The sequence below is a fragment of the Hippichthys cyanospilos genome, chromosome 20 (genome assembly GCF_059441005.1).
Source record: "Hippichthys cyanospilos isolate Australia breed blue-spotted pipefish chromosome 20, RoL_Hcya_1.0, whole genome shotgun sequence".
In the NCBI taxonomy this organism is placed as follows: Eukaryota; Metazoa; Chordata; class Actinopteri; order Syngnathiformes; family Syngnathidae; genus Hippichthys; species Hippichthys cyanospilos.
In genome coordinates this window covers 8,167,312-8,190,321 of record NC_142388.1, presented here as the reverse complement: position 1 = coordinate 8,190,321, position 23,010 = coordinate 8,167,312, and the positions used below count along the sequence as shown (strand labels likewise).

General features: G+C 40.6%; 3 protein-coding genes across 6 annotated transcripts; 1 reads left to right on the top strand and 2 right to left on the bottom strand.

Moving 5' to 3' along the window:
* Window positions 1-513: 513 nt before the first annotated feature.
* Window positions 514-7,101, bottom strand: nfkbie (nuclear factor of kappa light polypeptide gene enhancer in B-cells inhibitor, epsilon). The gene is made up of 6 exons (XM_088403847.1): window positions 6,351-7,101; window positions 3,479-3,581; window positions 2,399-2,609; window positions 2,128-2,216; window positions 1,201-1,449; window positions 514-1,120 (listed from the first exon to the last, which is right to left on the bottom strand). The coding sequence occupies exons 1-6, from the start codon at window positions 6,665-6,667 to the stop codon at window positions 1,052-1,054; spliced, it is 1,038 nt and encodes a 345-aa protein (XP_088259973.1). The 5' UTR covers window positions 6,668-7,101; the 3' UTR covers window positions 514-1,051.
* Window positions 7,102-9,026: 1,925 nt separating this feature from the next.
* Window positions 9,027-22,946, bottom strand: drc5 (dynein regulatory complex subunit 5). 4 transcript variants are annotated; one of them, XM_088403846.1, is made up of 7 exons: window positions 22,812-22,946; window positions 21,559-21,732; window positions 20,897-21,462; window positions 19,974-20,423; window positions 19,246-19,653; window positions 19,093-19,139; window positions 9,027-9,562 (listed from the first exon to the last, which is right to left on the bottom strand). In XM_088403846.1, the coding sequence occupies exons 2-6, from the start codon at window positions 21,704-21,706 to the stop codon at window positions 19,101-19,103; spliced, it is 1,611 nt and encodes a 536-aa protein (XP_088259972.1). In that variant the 5' UTR covers window positions 21,707-21,732; window positions 22,812-22,946; the 3' UTR covers window positions 9,027-9,562; window positions 19,093-19,100. The 4 variants fall into 4 exon arrangements, with proteins under 4 accessions (XP_088259972.1, XP_088259969.1, XP_088259971.1 ...); XM_088403843.1 differs by lacking the exon at window positions 9,027-9,562 and having other exon boundaries at window positions 18,953-19,139; XM_088403845.1 differs by lacking the exons at window positions 9,027-9,562; window positions 22,812-22,946 and adding an exon at window positions 22,713-22,778 and having other exon boundaries at window positions 18,953-19,139.
* tmem151ba (transmembrane protein 151Ba) lies at window positions 9,431-18,561 on the top strand. Its single transcript, XM_088403850.1, has 2 exons — window positions 9,431-9,798; window positions 12,921-18,561. The coding sequence occupies exons 1-2, from the start codon at window positions 9,628-9,630 to the stop codon at window positions 14,367-14,369; spliced, it is 1,620 nt and encodes a 539-aa protein (XP_088259976.1). The 5' UTR covers window positions 9,431-9,627; the 3' UTR covers window positions 14,370-18,561.
* Window positions 22,947-23,010: the final 64 nt, after the last annotated feature.

Sequence of the window (23,010 nt, the reverse complement as noted above, 5' to 3'; positions counted from 1 at the left end):
TGGTCATTTTCAGTTAACATCAAGAGGCAAAATAGCCACCCATTGAGATGTACAAAAAACACCAGGTGTATTTTGTTTAATTCCTAAAAAGTCAGTATCTGATTGAAAAAGTATTATTACCTGTTACTGTCTCGTACAAATAACCAGGAAAATAGCAGCTCCTATTGTATTCAGTTTCCAAGTTTGCTGTGTTAAATCTTGAGTCATTTTTGCATCAGTTTTGCCTTTTATCAATTGACTTTTTGTATAATGTCTAACAAGCGTACACACCCACTGATCTAATTCTATGTTTTTGTGATGCAAAAAAAGATCTGACAAAAATAAATTACATTTTTTTTCCTCCAATAATATTACCAATAACCTGGATCTAATTAAAAAACAATGGAGTGTTTTCATGAGAAGTAAAGGACTGAGGTAATGTAATTACATAAGCGTGCACATCCTCCTATATTCAAATTATTTGGTCTTGTTTTTAATTCCACAAAATCACATTCAAAAAGAGACATGAAGCAATTCTTTTAATCGGTTTTATTACAAAATAAATCAGGCCAGTGCAATCAACAGCATAGAGTAAAGCAGAAATTCCAATTTGATGTCATGGGTTATGCTTCAATGTGGAATTATGTAGTCCTGTAGCAAAAAGCTGTGCTTGGAAAAAAAAAAAAAAAGTGCCAAACAAATTCTCACTCTACTGGCACTATTTAGGAAAATGAGAAATGATTGAAATTTTGATTACTAGGTATTGAAAGTGTTGATGAGATAGAGGTAGATCCTTTAAGAAATTTTAATGGTTTGCTGAAGCAAACGTGACCGTGAAGGGGAAAGTATCAAGCTGATTGTTTTTAGGTCAAAGATGGTTAAGCGGAACGGTGCCTTAAACCCACTAAGTATAAATGATGCGGACATTCGTCTAGAGAACATATAAATACAGATTCAATCCACAAAGAACAAATATTACAATTCAAACAGTCTTGCTTACAAAATGTCGTGGCCAATGCACAGTAAGCCTGACTCATCTCCATGAGTCTGTGATGCAGTTCTGCACAGTAGCTCAAAAATTCACACCAACCACTGACCTCCCGGATATCTGAATATCATCAAATGGAAATAGAGCCAGAATCTGAAAGACATAAAAGTAGCGCTCCAGCAATACCATAATGTTATGGGGCATCTTTTTTTTTTGCCGTCCTGACGACTTACATCGTCGTTGCCATCGGCCAGGTCCAACGCCGTCTCGCCCTCCACGTTCCGCAGCATGGTGTCGGCCCCGGACTGGCAGAGGAGATTGGCGATGGCCGCGTCCTGCCTGCCCACGGCGAGATGGAGCGGCGTGCATCCGTTGAACATGGCGGCGTCCACGTTAGCTCCGCCGCTGAGCAGAAGCTTCACCGACGCGGTGTCGTGAATCTCAACAGCGAAATGGAGCGCTGTTTTGCCGCTAGTTCCCTCCTGTACGCAACGGAGGGCATCAAAAATAGCTCAATATGTTTACAAGAGGGCCAAATTTACAACAGCGGACCACATCCTGCAAAAAAAAAAACACCAACAACTCTCCTTATGCTTATCACATGTGTGATATTACTGGCTAGTGATTTAAAACAACAGGAATGTCTGGGGTAGTTTCCGAACTGAGTGTGCTCCCCCACTTCGATGAAAAAAATACATCTGAGCTCTAATTACGACTAGGAGAATCATGCCGAGACCAGCTGGTATGACTCTCAGCCTTACAATTGCAGCAAGTTAACATCCGAGGTCCAGAAAAGCGGGGCGCAAAAGGGACAGGTGTGATTAAAAATACTAGATGCATCCATCCAAAACACACATCAGGGCTTGAAATAAACGGTTTTACATCGCTGATTGTGAAGCACATTTTGGACTTTGCACCTCATGTAAACACATGGAATCGCTTAACTGCATCACTTAAGATAATAATGATCAAGTTTTTTGGCTATTTCCTGACATGTTAAGGACCAATTCATTACCTCAGTCACAATTATTTAAAATCAATTTGAAATAATGGCATAGAAATTCAAACATGTTTCTGCCTGTGTATAAAAGATCAATAAACCACTGAAACCCAAACAAGATCTGGTACCAAGATACCAAGAAGGCACTGGTTAGACCAACCTTGATATTCAGGTCTGCGCCCTTTGCCATCAAGAGTTTCATAATCTGGTGTTGCCTGCTGAGCGCTGCTAAGTGAAGACAGGCAAGACCTGCAAGTGGATTTTTGTGGTTTGAGATGTGGCAATAGATGACAGCCGTGATGTTAGTGGTTTTCCAAAATGACACAAAGCAAATCGGCGAACAGAGTGAGCTACATCAGCAATCGAGTGACAAAAAACAGCAGCGAACATTGCTGGCGAGGTTGTGCAGCAGTTGAGATTTTGGAACTCACCTCTCCAGTTTTGGGTTCCCAGGACCAGTGCTAGCTTACTGGGGGGCATCTCACTGGTCATCTCTGTGGCACACGTGGTCAGGCCGTGATGGCAGGCCACGTGGAGTGCTGTGTTGCCATCGCGATCTTGCAGCTCAACGCTGACTTTTTGGCCCACCAGACTCTTGACCACTTCTGTCAGGTTCAAGTAAGTGGCCAGGTGTAAAGGACTCTGCAAAACCATAAAATCGATCAAATAAAATAAACAATAAAATCGATTAAGAAAAGTCATTATTAATTCATTAAATTATCGATTAGTTGCCAATTAATCGATTAATCACTGCACCCCAAATAACTACAGCGCAGAAAATATTAATCAAATGTGATTCAGTTACCGGTTTTGCCCGTAACATGTCGGAAAATACTTAAACAAAAAAGTTAATCGATTTTTCCAGGGCCATAGAAATCTAATCAAATAAACTTGAAATAACGAGGATTTAGACCATTTTAGGTTTCCAAATGATGAACCCATATCTAAAATAATCACTGTTTGATTAGCAGTCGATTAGTCATTGCACCTGTACAGCTAATATTAAAAACATGAAGCATCATGTGGTTGAGGCAGCATAACGACGCAACGTGCGTGGGTGGTTGCTTAAAAAAAAAAAAAAATCATGTAAGCATATTTTCATCTATGTTAGAACGTCTTAAAATGACTACGAAGAGGAAATTAGGAAAGCTAAGCGTGCTGTAAGACAAGAGCGCTGAGTGAGTCATTGCTGAGCATGAACTTCGCCTCTTCTGAGCTTTCCACTGACAAGTTGTGTCGATTTGCTCCATTTTCACTTTGGCTTTCAGAACTTGATCAGACAAGACGTTAACAATTCACAGCGCAGCTTGCCACGCTTCTATTTCAACCCAGGAAGAGCACGGGAGTTTCCACCGAAAGCCACGAGTGAGCCAACACAGGAACCACCTACAGGGGCGTCCCAAAGGGAGGCTGGTCTTTACTGTGTATAAAAGGGGAACAATAGCTCTCTGGAAGTTTAATATTAAAAAAATAAAATAAATAGCGACCAACCACCAAGTGAAAGAACCTACCTGATACAAATAGTTCTGGATATCCAGGACTTCTTTTGGGAATAGTTCAATCAACTGTTTTGCAATGAGCGTGTCTTCGTGGATGATAGCCAGGTGCAGGATTCTACATGAGCAGCAAAATAAATAAATGAAATCTCTTTTTAACGCAGGCACAAGCACGTTCCACACATTCAAACACTTAACAATCGAGTATACATTTCGAATCCAAATGAATGAAAACAACATTTAACCAAAGGAAAAAAAAATGCATAACCTCAAAGCCTGAAGGGGAAGTTGGAGCAAAATGCTGCACTGTTGTGTGCAAAAGTCAGAAAATACAACCAAGCATTAGAGCTTAATTTAGACAAAAGAAGAGGAGTTTGGGACACACTTCTAAAAATACTTTAGCGAGCTATGTTTTGTTGTATTTTTTAGTTTCAGTTGAGCAGTAGTGCAAGGTCTAATTAAAAAAAACACAAACGCACAAATGAGAGTACATTTAAAAAGCTTGTGCTCATTGTGTTGCGTACAAGAAAACGTGATTTGGGTTATCTCCAATATCGCATTGACTTATCAAACATTAACTAGCTAATGTGTCGAATGCATTACATTGAACCGACCGCAGACGAGCGGGTCAGCCAATCGAGCAAGCGTCTGCGCAAAGGCACAACTTCCTGATTTGAGTCAGCATTGGATGAATAAGTACAAAACGTAACAAAAATCCCACAGAGGAAAAACTCAAGTCTGCATGACCATTAATCTGAACAAACGTGTTTGCATGCTATATGCGTCTTCTTCCCCTCGCAAATATTGACACGACGTATATGAGTGAAACCGCATGGCATCATGATTGACGCGCATCAAACGGAAACAAAAAGAGGTCAGACGCACAGCAATAATTCTGCAACTACAGTGACTGCTGGAATACAGTCTCCAATTGTCAATCGAGATCAGGTGACATGGATGACATGAGATTTTAAAAGGTGCGGCGCAGCAAAATGACATCCATACAAAATTCCAAGACGATTATATCTTGTCGCGATAATAACAGAATGACAGCAACCACTGATGATAATAATCATTGAAAAAAAGTAAAAAAAAACAGAACCAGTACTGTGCTATCCTGATGAACAAGTTTCTTGGATAAAAAAAAAAAAAAAAAAGCCAAGCCGCCCTCACAGCGCATGCTTTGTCTGAGCCGCGTGGGGAAGTCCAGGCCTCTCTCTTTCACTTCTGTTTTCTCACTCAAGAGCCTCCTAGCTGTCTGTCTGCATGACAAATTCACTAAATATATGAAATCCCCCTACAATACCAGCATCACCGCAAATTCATAGTTCTTTTCAGCATAAGTGCTTGCCAAAATGGTAGTTAGCGGATATTAATACAGTAGATACATCATAAAAGTTAAAGTAATGGTGCAGTGAAGTCAGTCAAATCAGTTTTTCATTGGAATCGATTATTCCGTCCCAACCTTCTAAAAACATCAGTTTTGTGTCTGTGATTTTAAAAAGGACCCAAAAAACAAGCATACCTGCTGTGCGTATTTGTTGAATGAGTGCCTTCAAGGGGTGTGGCCTAATGAGTGACATAAGTGAATGTTGTCAGGCTAGCTGGTGATTTCATTTGGGTGAGACAGCATCATTTTGTCAGTGTTGATTTCTTTTTCTATTTATGTCTTTGACTGTTTGTTCTGCTTGATAACAATTTCAAATCTGCCACTGGGGCTCTCCTTGCCCAAATGAGATGGCATCAGTGGCACGCTGTGCACTGTTACTGCCTTGGACACCTTTTGAGAATCAGTCACCATAGGGACTTTGTCAGTCACCATAGAGACGTTGTGAGGCTTTCCACCTGAGTGTTCTGATTGGATGTTTAGCTAGTGCTAGCCTAGCAATGGCAACATGATGATTTGCATAATATCATCTCTTATGTTTGAAAAGCAATTTTACGATGATGCATTAGCATAATCTAATTTTGTGTTTCCATGCATAATCTCATCTGGTCTGGAAACATCAGACACTGTTGAAACACCGAGGCACATGTGAGTAAAACCTGAACTTTCAAAGAGACAGAATTCCTGCATTTACTACAGGGGTTATGCTCACAAAAATATCAACAGTAACCAAAATTCTCAAAGTAGAACTTTCTTTTTGATTTTTGCTCGCCGTTTTTAGTTTGTTTCTTTTGTTAAAACAATAAATATCAAGAAAATATAGTATTAGCTTGTCCTTTGTTAAAAAGTAACCATTGTGCGGTATTTTACCTTCAAGGGAATGCATTAAATGAAGACAAGGGATACTGAAATTTCACCTGGATGATGACGTATCAAAGGTCAACATGACACCACCACTTAAGTTATCATACTATCAGGAGTGTGTCATCCCTTGGCTAAAATACTGTGAGAATTATGTAGGAAAATATTACCCAAAAATGGTCAAAATTCTGCACATGGGAAAAATAGATAAAATCGACTTTGGGGGTTTTGGTCCAAATTAAAAGGACGAAAACTATCGCGAAAAATAGAGAGGTGAAACTGCCATGGAAAAAGCTGCCATTATAAATGAAAATCCGCGACAGAGTGAAGCCGCAATAACCGAAACGCAATGTAGAGGGGGAACACTGTTATTTGCATGCGTTTGAACTGGTTCATATAAAAAGTAGGCAAACAAATCTTGTTTAGAATTTGCTTAGAATGCGTTACTAAGATGAAATGATTCAAACATGTTGCCAGTGAACAATAAGTTTGATTTAAAATGCTCTAAATACCGCCACGTGTTTAATTCTCATTTTATTTATCGAAAACGTCGATTGAATCATGATCGAAATAATTAGTTCCTGCCAGTGTTACACTTGATTTATTGGCTTTATTTATTTAATTTGAAAGTTGACTTACGTATCTCCATCCTCCGTAATGGACGTGATAATATTCTCCTCCTGTTCCGAGAGTCCGGAGCCGTCGGCTGGCGTTTCTTCGGTGGAAAAAGTCAAGCCTTCGACTATTTCTGCCAGGCTCTCCACCGTCAGCGACGACGACCCGTACGCAGAGTCCAGGCGCTCTTCGGCGGATGAAAACTTGTCTCTCGACCCGCTGAGTTCGGAGCCGCGCTCCCGCGGCTGCTCCTCCGACTTTATGGAGCAGTAAGAGTTAATGCCCGAGTCCACACGATTCTCCTCCAAAAAATCATCTTTGCGGTAGTCGCCGCTCGCCATTGTGCGTCTCGTCCCCGACTGATTTGAAGAAATTCAAAGGCCGGCGACGGTTGTCGCCGCCGGAGACCGGGACTCCGAGGACGAAAAGACCGTCGCTTGTGCAAAGAACCGAGGGCGAGAGCTGGTGCCTTTCATGCCCCCTGGACGACTAAAGACGTCGGTCAAAAGCTACGCGTACTCGGCTGTGACGTGTTGAGCTGGCGCCTGTGAAAGTTTCGACGCTCATTACGGACGCGAGAGCAGAGCCAAGCGGTCGTCTGTCGTCGAAATATCCGGTAGCGCCGCGAGATTCTCCGGGCGTGGAGCGTATGAGCAATGCTAGCAAGGCGAGAAGGGGAAGAGCCGACATGTGAAGAGCTGAGCTGTTTTTGTCACGCGGGGAATCCCCGGTGAGAGACGAGTAGAACTTGTGGGGGGGCGAATTTGGTTCAAGTGCGCAGTTGCGCATGCGCATTACGACCAGTACTTTGGACCTTGCTATTCCATGTAAAATGTTTTGTTATTTTAATAAGGACTACAAAATAATATCTCCGGATTTTTACCAGTTTTCTGCATGTATCAGCACATTTTTATACTTTTCAATTTCGTGACAGGGACAATACAGTTTTCTTTTTAAATCAAGTAAAACATGAAGCAACCTAAAGCTAAAATCTTTTGCAAAATGTTTATGCATTTATTTTGTTAGGTCATATGCGGATGAGCAATTGTCATTGGTGAGGCAAGTTTCCGGCAGATGAGCCAGAAATGAACCATTATGATACACAATCTGTCTTGTGGAGTTGCTGAATAAAAAAACTCATAACAAAACAAATATTCTAATTGAACGTTTTTTAATGTCATGTAAGGAACAGTCTAATCGAACGTTTTCTAATGTCATGTCGGGAACAGTACCGTTTTCTTTTCAAATTGAGAGCAAATTAAGTGAAACGTAGCAACTAAATGCTAAACCTTTCGGTAAGATGTATGCATTTATTTTGTAAGGCTATGTACGAATGAGCATTGTCAGTGAGGCAAATCTCCAGCAGATAAGACAGAAATGAAACAAAATAAATATTTCACAGGGCATACATCATTGAAAAGAGGTTGTGACCCACTCAACTAAGGTGTTGAAACTTTTACCATACCAATATTACTTATTAAATATTACGTATTAAATGTGTTCAAATAATGACCGCCTCGTGCGTCCACCGTAAGCAAAATATTTCCATTTTCCCCACTAATTTTGTACCATAAACACAAATGGATTCAGAGTCCTAGCAATTTAAATGTTTTATCTAGTACACACTCCGCTTATGCTGATTACACATGTTTAGGCTATTGCAATAATTATGTGTTATACTTTTCAGTTGAGCCAAAGGCATTGTGAAATCTAAGCACATGTTTTCGATCCAAAAGACTCAGGAACAACAACAACTTCCACTTATTTCCTGTTCATGCTCAAAAATGCTTATTGTGGTTTGGCTTTTTGAGGGCTCCCAGCCATACTCAAGGAGCCGCCAGATTTATCCCAAATATTGACTGTCAGAGAGGAAACATTTTCGCTGCCAACAGCCACCATCTGTTTTTATCCACGGTTATGTTTGTTTATTTCATTTTACGCCAAGAGTCCATCCACACCAAAGAAGGTGATGTGCCATATATAAAACATAAAATAGGCATTTATACGAATGATTTTGCTCACTAACTCAGCATCAGCAACCGGACAGATATTTTCATCTTGTTCTCCGCAGCATTATGTTACCCCTAATCAGCAAAAAAGCTCCTCAGCCCCCTCGTGCAATCTGTTTGCCCTCCTGCCATAAGGTAAAAAATCTGGTTGCACCAGTGCTAGAACCACAGGGTTCTGAAACAGCTTCGTTTCCCAAGCTGTCAGAAGCATGAATATTCTGCAACGCCCAAACACTAGTTTTATTAACATTCTTCACAATTTTTTTTTGTACAATGAAGATCTGCATTATAAAACGATACTTGAAAATGAACAGAATTAGCCATGAAAATGCTCTTCATGATCACACATTGCAACATAAACTGTAAAAGCATGGGGAAAAATTATTAAAAACGTTGGTATTTTATAAGCTTTAAGGTGTGAGTGCAACGACGTTTTTTTTGTTTTGTTTTTTTTACACATTTTACAGATAAAAAACTGCAATTAGAGGGAGAAACAGGCTTAACGACAACCAATGATGGACATTTACGCATTTTTAGTTTTAAAAGTTGCCCATTGGGGAAAAATGACAAGAATTGTAAATATGAGAAAACTGTCCGAAAAAATTCCTGTCACAATTGAGTCAGATTTGGAAGTTTTGTTCAATGGTTGTACTTGACAAGAAAATCGATAAGGTCCAAAGAATGCTATGTCAAATGGTTTTGAATCGATATATTATTCAATTTGATGGCCATGTATTCTAAGATGAATACATTGTAAACGTTTGACTGCATTTTAATGCGCATGAAATATACACACACAATAGTGTACATACATGTGTGACTATTTTTCCAATTATTGTGCCACGTGGAGGGTATAATAGTAGTTTTTCATTTCACAACTTGTAACCGAAGAGTAATGGGCGCAAGGCAAGTGCGTGTGCCAAATAACGGGCCGTGGAGGAGGGAGGTTCTTCTGCTTCCCCGGTGGCAGCCCCGCCCCCGCGCGGACGAGAGACGTGCACGCGCATCGTTGTTAGGTGGCGTGGTGATGGAGATGTCAACTCACACGTGCCCGCCTTCTTTGTCCCCCTTCACGGCCGCAAACGGGAACGAGAAGGCGGCCCGACCGCCGCCTTTGTCGTTTCCGAGCATCCCTTGAAGTGCTCTCGTCTCGGCGTCCAGACGTCGCGTCGCTCGGGCTCTCTCGGCGGTTCTTCCATCGCCACGGTTTTCGTCTTGGCTGCCCACCTGGAAGATGTTTGTTTAGCCTCGGGGTTCCCCTTGGCCGGCCCGCTTTGTCAAGTGGCTTCCCCATGTGTTTAGCTTTCTGGGAACACCGCCCACATCCCCTTCGTCCCATCCCATCTGGAGCTCCATGCCCGACTTGTTTTGGCGTCATGTCCCCAGCATCTGCCGCGGCGGGCAGTGAAAGCAGCACCTGCACCGTCGCTCCCGAAGAGGAGCCGGACAGCCCCAGACTCGAGGTGAATTGCGAGGGTTCGTCGGGAGCCAAATAGGGGGAAATTAAAACTCCTTAAAATCGAATGACAAAAATCAGATTGAAGAGATAAATGGCTAATCTTTCATCAGTAGTGAATTTGGGCTTCAGTGGTGTTCAGGGACCTCTTGCATGCAGATTCAAGTGCAAAACGGCACAGTGGCTTAGTTTTCCACTGAGCATTTGTGGGCAAAACATTTCTTAGCCATTAATACAAAACAAGCAAATGAAAAATCAATAACTGCGTTGTGTGTTGGTAACTGAGCAATAGTTTTGTTGCACCACCTGATGTTGTACGCTTACGCAATTGAATCGATCGATCGGTTTCTCGCATTCTCATCCGAGTAATCAGATTGTCGAGAAAGAGTTTATTTTCACTATTAAATTTTAATAACAAAAAAACTTCGGTCCTCCTGCAGTTTTGAGATATTCTATAACAGCGATTCTCAAGTGTTCAAGAACAAGTTCAGCTCAGTTGTATTTAACTTTTAAATTCAATGCATTTGCTACTTGATCTTTAAAAAAAAAATGTAAACACATATGTAAAGTACAATGTTTATTTGACTTATGTGCAATAGATTTGGATCATTTTTATTCGACTTATTTGCAACACATTTGGATCAAATTACTATAGATTTTCCCCCTATAGAGCATATTTAGGTGCAGTTTTAACATACTTACTGTGCACAATGTGTCCAGGTGCTTATGGGACCATTTAGTGAAAACACAAATTTTACAGGGGAGGGACAAAAGGATGAAAAATCAAAAAGTGATGTCAAAGATGATGTCACACAGTTTAGAATCGTGAAATTCATAATAAAACTGAATATGTGTGAGTTAGTTTTGTGTTTTTCTCAAAATGGGGGGTACCAGAGCTATGGGGTAAAAAAAAAAGACTTAAGAAAATGAGATTTCGACCATTGGTTTATAAAAATGAAAATTTCACCAAATGTTCCCACTCTATTGAACTGTACCGGTATAATGTACGGGAACTATGAAATTATAAAGGATACATAGCACAATACACATCTTTTTTGAATGAATGAGACTATTCTTTGATAGGGGCTGCTATTTTGGTGAGGCACACCATTAGCCACCGACATTATTCTATATTGCGCTTGTGATTTAGTTAAAAACCAACAGAAAATAAGTTAATCAAATTCAGTAGGATGGCTCAGTCAACTTGTGACCGACATATCCATTACACAAGAGGCTTTTTATATAACATAGATGTTCTTATTATGTCAAGACAAAGTGTCGATGAGTGTGAGAGCGGCACTTAAGTCAAAGGCGTGACGCAGATTCTTCACTATAGTAACCTTGGGGGGGCATATAAAATATTCATGCAAAGGGGATATCTAATAAACCAAGCAAAATCATCCTTTTGTTTAAAAAAAAAAAAAAAGTGAGCTCCCTGATAAGGTGGCTAATGACAAGAGTGGACATTTCTGACATAGCTGTAATGTTTGAATTATCAAGCTTACTGTGCGCAATAATGTTAACACATAAAATGTTCACATAAGAGTAGAGATGTTAAGCTTACCATCTAACTCCATACATTCTGCAAATTTCTATATTTTAGCCTCCATTGTTGAAACACCGGTCGTAATGTCATAGAAAAATTAAAAGTTTCTTAAAGGGACATGTACCCCATAATCAAAGGCTATAAAGCAATTTCAAGGACACATGCAAAATATGGAGTATGATTATGAATATAGACTGTACACAAACAGAGGTGACATATTTTGCCAAATGGGTTGTGGATTAAAAAAGTTAAAACAATCCAGCCTAAGATTGCAGTAAAAACATCACAGCTCACACTTCCCTTCCTACAGTCCCATATAGTCTGACGATTATATTAATACACTCAATGGCCTCGGCGTATTATTATTCCCAGAGCTTCAATCGAGGAACTAAAGAGTAACATGAGCCATAAACTGTGTCACGTATTGATTGTACTTGTAGAACATGCACGAATATCGGTAAGCAATCGCAGTGGTCTCATTGTCTCAATGGGGAATTTCAACGTTAATCCCCGCTTGGGGTGCACAATCATGTGACCGAGGAGGAAGTGAGAAGCATTAAGTATTAATATGTATTATCGATGCTTGCCTGTCACTTGAAGTGCTGCTGACATGTTGCATTCAATACATCAATGCAGTGATGCTGATTGCTGAATCCACTCCGATTCAGGGTTTGACATATGGAGAAGATCCAGATATGAAATATTTCATTTTGTACCTTAAAGCCCTTATTTCCACTCTATCTCCACCCGGCGTTTACTTTTGAATGAATATAGCGCTAATCTGGCCTTACTGGGACTTTTGAATCCTTGCCAGGTTTGCATGGCAGCCTTCCCAAAAAAGCGTGACTAACTCATGATCCAGGCACAGGGCTCGCTCTTCCCCGAGGTGATGAAGGACGCCACCAGCTTTATGCTCCACAGCGACTCTACCCCCCCCAATCAGCGGCTTGGCATTGAATATGGACTCGAACTTGCATGCGCATTGACTTCATACAACATGCAAAGTCAGATAGACACGCATTGTACTTATGCACCAATAGGAATCTTTGACTTTCTCATGGGCGAGTTTCTGCATCGTAATATGCACAGACTGTGACGTGTGACCGCTCATGCATAAACTATGAAAAAGCACTTATAACACTGAATATTTGACTAAATATTTCATACGCACAAAATCTCACATTTTGAGCTATTTTTAGCATCCAACTATGTCACAGGTAATGTTTTTTTTTTTCTGTCATGGGGATGTAAATGTTAGTTTGCTTTTGTATTCAACTTCCTGGTGCGGTTTTGACAGACTTTTATTATATGTTAGTATCATTCATTAGGAGGTTGGTGAAAAATGATAAATTGGGTAACATCCCCAGGCAATCTCTCACAGGCAAGTAAATTGTGGTTCTGTAGCTATGCTAACATTTTTCTCTATAGTTTGGTCCACTTTTGTCATGTCATCACATATAAAAAAAGAAAAAAGAAATAAAAAAAGAAATTGGGGTCACAAAGAATTCTATTGATACATACATTATAGAGTATAAGATAATAAAGATGGACTGACCGTGGTCATCTCCTTTTTTTTTTTGCAGTTGCGGCCTCAAAAACAGTCCCTCTTGAAGTCCTTGTGTCAGGAGACGCACTGGAAATGTCTACTGCTCTCCCTGCTCATGTACGGCTGTGTGGGCGCCATGGCCTGGTGCCAGGTGACCACCGTCACACGCCTGTCCTTCGACAACGCCTACAAGGGTAAGTCCATGATGTACCACGACAGTCCCTGCTCCAACGGCTACATCTACATCCCCCTGGCGTTCCTGGTCATGCTCTACGTGGTCTACCTGGTGGAGTGCTGGCACTGCTACACCAGGAACGAGATGCAGTACAAAGTGGACGTGGACAACGTGGCCGATCGAGTCCAGAGGATGAAGCAGGCCACGCCGTGTATCTGGTGGAAGGCCATCAGTTACCACTATGTGAGGAGGACACGGCAGGTGACCCGTTACCGTAACGGAGACGCCTACACAACCACCCAGGTCTACCACGAGAGGGTCAACACGCACGTGTCCGAAGCGGAGTTTGACTATGGGAACTGCGGGGTGAAGGACATCTCGAAGCACCTGCAGGGTCTGGAGTGCTTTGCTATCACCAAGCTGAGGTTCACTAAGTGCTTCAGCTTTGCCAACGTGGAGTCGGAGAACTCCTACTTGACGCAGCGGGCACGGTTCTTCACGGAGAACGAGGGCCTGGATGACTACATGGAGGCCCGTGAGGGGATGCACTTGAAGAATGTAGACTTTAAGGAATACATGATCGCCTTCACTGATCCACATCACCTTCCCTGGTACGCTTTGCATTCCACTTTCTGGACAGCGGCTGCTTTAACTCTCTCCTGGCCTTTGCGGGTGCTGACCGAGTTCCGGACCGCCTGCGTCCACTACCACGTGGAGAAGCTTTTCGGCTTCGACTACGTGCCGACGACGCCGTCCGAGGAGCGTCCTTACTGCAGGCGCATCCCGCGGGTCAACACCATCGACAGCACGGAGCTGGAGTGGCACATCCGCTCCAATCAGCAACTGGTGCCGAGCTACTCCGAGGCGGTTCTCATGGACCTGGCCCAGCTCTCAGCCGGCAGCTGCCAGAACTACTCTGTTTGTCGTCGCTACGGCAGCTACAGGCAGAACTGCCAGCGGTGCCACCGCGCCATCAGCAGCTCCTCCATCTTCTCTCGCAGCGCCCTGAGCATCTGCAACACGGCCAGCCCGCGCCTGCCCTTCAGCGCCAGTCGCTTCTCGCTGGGCCGGCTCTACGGCTCCAGGCGGAGCTGCCTCTGGAGGAGCAGCGGGAGCCTGAACGAGCCCCCGTGCCGCCCTACGGAAAGCACACGCTGCTTGTCGGGCCAGCAGAGCGGCGAAGAGAGCCCTCCGGCGTACCAGGACGCGCTCTACTTTCCTGTGCTGATCGTACACAACAACGAAGGCTGCCTCAATCACAACCATCGCTCCCTGCACAGAAACGGCTCTTGTGTGGAGACTTCGCTATGACCCTTGAAAAACTGCCGAAAAATAAAACGCAGGGGTACGTAAGATGTTATCGTTAGTTCGTGTAGTTTGGCTGAAGAAGACTTTTGTCAGGTAAGGCAGTGGTCCCTAACGTTTTTTGCGCCAAGGACCGTTGAAGTACAGTACATTCTTTTCGCGGACCGGCAAACAAAGTGGTGGGGATGGGGGCACAACCGACTTAACATTAGCGCTTCTAAATAGCCAGCTTTTAAGTCTTGGTAGTAAATTTGACCTTTTAGCATAACATTTTAATAGCATTACAAAAAGAAAATTGTGGGTTTTTTTTCATTCTTTTAAGAAAAAAATCAACAATACAACAAACGTATACAATTTTTAAAAAGTGAACTACTAAAATGGATACCAGAAACTGAAAATGAATATGCCTTAAAATGTATTAATGAACAAAAATTAAGTCATGCTTCTACACATGGCATTAACTTCATTGCATAATCAAAATTAACATGATTAATTGCTACTTTGGTCTAGTGGCTAAACAACTATTTGGTAGCAGCCAAATTTAACTAATCTTTATTTTTAGGCTGTGCAAACTTTCATGCTTTCTATTTCATCACTCGGGTGCGACTTGTTCATTAAGTCAACAGGTTTGTAGTCTTGCCCTGTTTTTCACCACAGACCTTGCATAACAGCTTTGTTTTTTCCACGTCGCTGTGAAGATACCGCCCTCCAAGCGATGGGCAGGGACTCGACATAGCTTCGACTTTGGAAAATGACGTCAAGTCATGGCTGGCCACAAGCTGCGCATTTAGCTCATTTTCGGTCATTGTTACGATTACGTTGCGTTTTGTGCTTCCTTTTTCATTTACTGCAAGATTCTGTTTACTTCTTATAGCAAACTAAAGTTAGAAGAACGATTAAATGATCACATAATATCACAATTATCCATCATATAATCAATCAGCCTTGCTAATATTGCCCTTTATAATAATTATTTAATTGATGGGGTTGCGGCCCCTGCAAAAAAAAAATGTTCTCTTTGTGCGGGTTAGATCTAAATGGGCAGGGGCCCAGAACAGCTCAGTGGACCAGTGGTTGAGGACCACTTAGTGTAGATGAGGCATCTCTGTGCTACAAAGACAATAATCAAATAACTAAGTATCTAAGGCTGTCCTACAATTTACATACAGTATTTGCCAAATGAATGGCACATATTCTAAAACTTTTACATAACAAATACAGTGGAATCTTTTTTTAGAGCGACTATAAACGGGGATTCGGGTAATCATTAAGACCTAAGGATTTGTTGACATCATGAAGCATTTAAATAACTGTATAGTATAGACAAATGTTTCCCCAACTTCATTCAGCCAAGGTACTGGGACATTGTTATGCAAAAATCTTACAGCACACGAAGTAAACGGGTCAAACGTTTGGAAAAAGTCATTTGCATTGGAAGCGTGACCAAACTTTTGACTGGTACAGTGTAAATGGTACACTAAAATGATAATGATCATCTCTTTTGAATTTATACACAAACTTACTCGTGCAGAATCTAAGCAAGATTCTGTTTGGCACATCTTGATTCAAGCTTTTGCCATCTTAATCTGCTTGTAGCTATTAGTTAATAGCAAGATGAAAAAAGTAAATTCTTCTTTTCCATCCAACTACATAAAACTCTTGTAGAACACCAGATAACGTGCTGTATGAACAGGTGGGAATTACTGAATAGGCATGTATTAACTAACATTTTGACTTCATAGTGACACGCAAATAAAAATAAATTAAGTTAAAATGTATGAAATGTATAAAATGTATGAAGAGAAACTCCTTAACCTTATGGATGATTTGACCAAAATGCACGCCTAAAACCACGCACAAGTGTAAAACAAAGTCGGGCAAAGTAAAATGTAATGAACAATTATTTGATGAGTAAGTTGAAAATGCATGTTGAGTCCCACTTAACATTTCACAATATTGAGTAAATTCGGAAACGTACCGCTTCCTCCATACGCCTCAAATTTCTGTGAAAAATCCTCTTTGTCATTCTAATTAGTTAAAAGGAAACAAAGATAATCCAGGAATGTCAAAGCTTGTGCAACATCAAACCGTTTCCTAATGCCTGATAGCAATGCAGAAATATCCCATTAGCAGAAATGGCTCAGTTGCGATGACATTACACTTCCTGGCTTGGTAAATATAGCAACACGCATTATTAATAATTCAGCATAGGAGCGCTAAAGGACACGAGCACTACACTCATTTCTTAAAGGCTTTCAGAGCAGCTGTAAATTTTGTATAAATGCCAATAACACACTTTTAAAACCTCGCAATACAAAAACTCCACTAGTTAGATGTTGAATTTAATATTTGGCAATATTTGTTTTGAATTCAGCCTACCTCTTTATTTAAGTGCCTAGCAATGGAGCTATTACCGACTAAACGTCTTGCCCACTTTTCTCTAAATCAAGTTGTCACTTTTTATTGTTTTGGATACAATGAAGGTTTTTCCGTCTTCCTGATTGTGTAATTGAGCCGTGGCGAAGCGGGATGTTGCTGCAGCTTCTGATGCATATCAGAGAGACAGGCAGAGAGAGCCGGCTCTCAAAGATGCTCAAAATAGGCAGGGACCCTGCACTCACTACTGATAGTGTCACATGTAATAATACGAGATGATGGCTTGAAAGAACTGAGGGTTGCGGTGCGGATGTCAGGCCGAGTTCACTCGCAACTTTCAAAGGGAATGTTCATGAAAACGAGGAGTGCCGCGACTTCCAAGAGATATGAAGTAAGACATCGCTCTCGGGGTAATGAGGAGGTTCAATTAGATGAGTCTGTGAGTTTGCACAATAAACGAAATGTACAAGGTAGGGATGGAAATTTGAAGAACTTTTCCTAAACGATGTTCAAACATCAAATGTGATTCATTTTTTTTAACTCGTTCATTGCCATTGACAACAATAGACGTAAAAAGATCTATTATCACTGGGCTATGACAGCTACAGTACATAAAATCAAAATTTCATTTTAACTGGACAGGCAGTTAATGACACTGATCTTAATGATTTTTTACAGTAATTAACAACATATGAATATCCATATGCAACATTTTGTTTCTATTAATAATCCACCTAAGAAGACTCTAGGAAAACACAATGTTCCATCACTCATATTGTCCTTGTAGGTGCTCTGATGACCTCTAGCTATGGACGTGCGGTTGCTTTGCCATTTTATTTTTTAACGATGAATGATGAAAAAAAAAAAAACAACACATTTGGAAGACCCTGTATATACCATAATGTGATTTAGTAAAGCCATATAGCCACATTTACAGTTATTTGACTTTTTTTCCCTCAAAACTGAGAAGGGACACGGTGAGAGCGAATTCATTTACAACTGCCATTTGGGTTATGCAAGATATGTTTAAGATTTTTTTTAATTAATCGCATTACATAGTAGCCAGTCTGAATGTATGCATGACTTTAGTATTGATTTTTAAGGTAATAGCACTTCGAAGTAAAACCGAGAAGAGGGTGTAAATAAGTAGAAATATCTAGTTTCCTTGTTTAAACTATTTGTACTGTTTTATAGTTTTAATGCTAAGGGTAACGGAAAAAAAACCCAACAACAAAAAAAACTCCAATAATAATGTAGTTACGTTTTGGTAATCAGAGGTATTGAATAAACGTGGCCATTATCATGTTAGTGCTAATTCTCATGTGTGTACAGTACTTAATCGAACTATAGGCTTGCAATTTTTTTTACATAAAGACGCCATATTAAAAGTCTTTTGGTTTATTTTTTCGCAGACATTGTTGCAACACGCATACAGTTAAGCATCCAAATGCAATAAGCTCCAGGGACCAAAATACTGTATTAACCAGAGAAGATAAGACTGGAATTGATATATTATGACTGTTAGCAAATGCACTGAACCCTTTACCATTTACCGACTCAATTTGACAGTTACTGTCAAGTATTCACTGCATTTCGTCTGTTCAATGTAATACTCTTCTGTTTTGAGACTGTCAGGCTACTGTGCATAAAACGGACGGCAGAGACAAATGTGACTGTAAAGGCAGTCTTTTTGTCAAAAGCCACGAAATGATCAATCGCATTGAGGACCAATTTTGTATATTCATAAGGTCATGACATACCACTCAAAATAATGGAATTGTTGAAAAGCCATACTGCAAACTGTGCTTCAATAAAGACAGCTTTACCGACGTGTTTTGTGTTCTTCTTGGTAGGAAAGTGTTATGGCTTGTTTTGACAATACTGTGATTTTTTTTTTCAAAGTGTTTGGATAAAATGAGGTCTAAAATAGCTGGTGCTACATGAATTAAGCACTAAGTAAGTATTTCATTACCTACAAGAATCAATTACTTCAGTACTTGATGATGTAAAGCAACCAACTACTTTAATACTAAATTACAACAAGTAATTAATTCCTCTGGTATTTCTTTTAGTACCAGTCATTATTAGAAGCTCCTGTGGCCAAACACCTGAAAATAATTTGTAAAAAAATATATGAATAAGTACAGGGGATTGAATGCTTGGAATCGTATTATTTTTTTTTTTCCAATCGTCTCAATGTTTTACTACTTAGGGTTAGACTTAATCTTCTACACTGCTTCAAATAAAACGTTAATTTTATTTATATAGTATTTTTTACATTTGGATTTACTTGGTTGGCTAATTATCACAGAAATGCGACAGAAATATTCAATAAAATGAAACAAACATCTACCTAAAACATCAGTTACTGCTGGTGGAAGTGGATGCGTCAGTTGTTGCCTGTTGATACAAGAAGACAGCGTTTTGTGTTTTTGGATTCACATGAATTGCAAAACTATACAACAGTAATTTAGAGATGTACGAGGATAAAAGATGTCTACTGTACCTCAACTTCTCGTTCATCTAACTTTGCTTCTTGTGGTTGTACCTCATCATCTTGGGGTTGGGCATTGTCATCTTGTTCTTGCGCGTTGTCATCTTGTTCTTGCGCGTTGTCATCTTGTTCTTGCGCATTGTCATCTTGTTCTTGCGCACTGTCATCTTGCTCTTGCGCACTGTCATCTTGTTCTTGTTCTTCTTCCTCTATGCTCTCATTAGAGCAAACCACCTGCTGAATGATGGCGGCCCTCTCATTGGCGCAAACCACCCGGTTGGTGACGGAGGCGCTCTGATTGGTTCGAACCACCTGGTTGATGATGGCGGCACTTTGTTTGTCGATATCTGTCAGATGAACGTTGCATTCTGTTAAGCTGATGTTTTCAGCAATGGCCTCCTCCAGAGCTTTACCGCCATCCTGCTCAAATGCAGAAAAGGGAAACAAATGCGTTCTAGAACTTTTTAAAGAGAGTACAGAAATACCCCCTGACAGCGCTCTACATACTCTCAAATTTGAATATAGAAAAATAAAAAGGTTTTCAACTTCTCTAGAAAGTTAATGTTTCAAAGCTGTGATTATTTACAAATGTATTGTAACTAAAATATAAATACAACTTATAAGAATCATAGGTAAAAAATATGTCTGTCCCCATTTACGTTAGAAACATTTTTTACCAAATGCGGGTTGGCTGTACAAGTAGTTTGGTGTTTAAGTGTGAACTAGAAAACTTCACTCACTACTCCCAGTTTGTTGCAAGAGAGGTTGATGGTCTTCAGCGTTTGATTTTTCGCTAGTACTTCCGACAGCAATATTGCTGAGGGTGCAGTCAAAAGGTTGGCGCCCAGGTGCAAATGACGGAGGCTGCTGTTTATCAGTAAGGCCTTGGCGATGGCTTGCCCCCCGTCGTCGGCCACACGGTTGATTCTTAGGTTGAGGGACAGAAGGGTGCAGTTATTGACCAAGGCTTCAGCAATGAAGTTGGCGCCCACGTCACGGATAATATTGTCACTCAGGTTGAGGCTCTCCAGTTTGCTGCTGCGGAGAAGCTTGCCGACAGCCTTGGCTCCCATATCTCCGATCACGTTGTGGGAAAGGTTGAGCTCTCTCAGGGAGGGGTGCCCCCCTAGGTGCTTAGCCAGCAACTTGCACTTTTGATCATCGATTTGACTTTCATATAGTCGGATGATCTGCAGAAATATAAACGCATTCAATCCCTGGCCCCTTTTTTCCAAGCGTTTGGGTTGAGGAGGGTTGAAAAATGGTTGGTACTAAGTGCTAAAGTACTCAATTACTTCATATAACTGAGTATTACAGTAATCAATTGAATCAGTACTTAGTGCCTAAAGTCCTAAAGTAAGCAATTGCTGAAGTCATGAATAACCTTAGTGCTTTAGCGCCTTAAGGTAATTGAAATCTTTATTAATTCAATCGAGCAAATAATAAAGTAGGCAATAAAACAAAATAAACAGTAAGAGCAATAAGGACAATAATAATGAAACACCAATAAATATTGGTAATTATGTAAAATAATGCTTTAGCCAAACACCTAAAAAATGGTAGAAACTTAGATAAGACCGGGAAGTAAATGTCTGAAAAAAACGTAAAAATATCTCAATGGCAGTGAACGTGTTAATGGGTGCATACTTTCTAATCACTTTACCTTCAAAGTCTTGCAGGATTCCAGTGCAATGGCGAGTGTCTCACAGTCTCGTTCAGCCATCTCAGACATCTTCCATTCAAAGTTCATCCCGCATCGTTTGACCCAGTAGGTTAAGTGGAACTCCTCCAGGAACTTCAGCTTATTCAGGAGATGGCGGAAGTCAAAGTGTTCCATGTGACCTGCGTCCGAATCAGTTTCGCTGAGCCAATCTATGCTATCTCCCATGCCAACCTTGGAGTCCTTGATGGGTGGTAGCATCTGGGTTATGTCCAGCCTCCTCACATAACACTCGCAAAGCGGGATCTCATCAGTGACTACCCTGAGATGGGTTGTCTCTGGGATAAAGTGCTCAATAATATTTTCCAGGTGTCGTTCAAAAAACATTTGTTTCCAGCTGTGGTTGTAGCGAGACACATCACAAATTTCCCAGCGTTGCTCACAGCACCGCTGCCAGAAGACGCCATCATCTACCAAGTTGGCGGTCACAGGAAGGGGCAAAGAGGTCGACAGCCTCTCCTGCACAAAGTCTCTCTGCGTGGGTGCAAGCTCCTCATAGATGGGATATTCTGCCACATATGGATTCAGCTTAAGTTGGTGCTTACTGTATAAAATTATGTAAAAAAAAATGAATACATATGAGGAGAGCTAGTAGAGTATCATACCCTCAAAGTTTTTCACGATACATTCTAAGCAGAGAGTTGATAATAAGGGCGTAAGACTCAAGGACCAGTTTGGCTTTTCAGCAATGACCCTCCTCAATCTCCTGCTGTCCACAGTCGGCATGGTTGGTCCTCCCGTGTGCCTCGACATGATTTCAGGTGGTGCTTTGTGGAGGACTGCAATAAAAAATAATAGTGAACAAAATGCATTTTGCGGAAACATGATCATAAAGCACAGATTTTAGATATCATTCAGTTACAAACCGAGTGTTATCCATCGCCCAGATAAAACATATTATACATTAAACATAAAATATGTAGTTGGCTAACAATATGCACAAAATGAATTATATGTATCAGGAGGTACAGTGTGACCAAACAAGATACCAGTTTGTGCCATTAAAATGGAAGAACATCTGCTTCTAACGATTTCTATTTCTTGATGTCAGCACAAAAGAAGCTCAAATTTGGCTGATAGCATGCATTTCTGTAGCTAATTAATTATTTAACTGTCATCATTGAGTTGTCATGCTAACTCAATTTATAGGTATGTGACAAAAAAAAAAAGAAAACATTTCTTTTTAATGTGTCAGGAAGACCGACCACTGAATTTGAAAGGGATAGGAGTGTGTAAATTTGTTACAATTTAAGAAAGTAATGACATTTGGAAGTCTTAAAAAGCAAAACAACAGAAGGGCATATAGGCCTAATCGCTTAAAAAAAATACAGTACTCCTCTTGTGTTCCAAAAGTACATTTTAGCAATGTATAATTTTCTTCAGCACTGTACATATTGGGTGTGACTTTGTCTGCGTATCCTCAAATACCTCAAAATTAGGTGTGTTGTGTTGATATAAAAAGAACGTTTTCTTTCAACTTTTTGTTCGGTCAAAAATTAGTTACATTGCCATGTCTACAAAAAAAAAACCTAATAATCCATGGAAATCTTAAAATCCAGAGCAAGAGGAGATTGTACTAATCGTCATATCTAAAAATGGACGCGGAATACACATTTTTATCAACTAGAGCACATTTTTCTTAGTGGAGCTCAAACGTATTTCGCGTGACGTTTTCGCACGAAAACGGCGTCACGAAGAAACGTCGTCAAATATCACATAACAACAACATGCTTCACGATCAGCGACTATAGACACTTACTACATCTTCAACCAAACAAATGGGATAAGACTCGTTGTAAAAGAATGTCTTCCGCTAACGGTAAAATAAAATAGATATTCATCAAATCAAATCACATACCTGCGGTGTCGGCGAGCCACGCGTTTCCACAGTTACGGAACGCTCTTCAGCCGATTCATTGACAAAATGCTACCACCTACAGGACGCTCGGGGAACAGCAACAACTGAGGGCCAGTAAACTCATAACAGCTAAGCAATATACGTACATTAACAAAATGGACAATGAGTCAGTAAAAAAAAGAATAAAAGAAACAGCTAC

Coding starts and splice junctions, on each gene's coding strand:
- drc5 (XM_088403846.1), bottom strand. CDS start 21,706: ATGTCGAGGCACACGGGAGGACCAACCATGCCGACTGTGGACAGCAGG. Junction 21,463..21,558: donor TATCGTGAAAAACTTTGAGG/GTATGATACTCT, acceptor CATATGTGGCAG/AATATCCCATCTATGAGGAG. Junction 19,140..19,245: donor TAGATGAACGAGAAGTTGAG/GTACAGTAGACA, acceptor TTGTATCAACAG/GCAACAACTGACGCATCCAC.
- tmem151ba (XM_088403850.1), top strand. CDS start 9,628: ATGTGTTTAGCTTTCTGGGAACACCGCCCACATCCCCTTCGTCCCATC. Junction 9,799..12,920: donor CGGACAGCCCCAGACTCGAG/GTGAATTGCGAG, acceptor TTTTTTTTGCAG/TTGCGGCCTCAAAAACAGTC.
- nfkbie (XM_088403847.1), bottom strand. CDS start 6,667: ATGGCGAGCGGCGACTACCGCAAAGATGATTTTTTGGAGGAGAATCGT. Junction 3,582..6,350: donor ATTACGGAGGATGGAGATAC/GTAAGTCAACTT, acceptor CTGCTCATGTAG/AATCCTGCACCTGGCTATCA. Junction 1,121..1,200: donor TGGCCGATGGCAACGACGAT/GTAAGTCGTCAG, acceptor TATGTCTTTCAG/ATTCTGGCTCTATTTCCATT.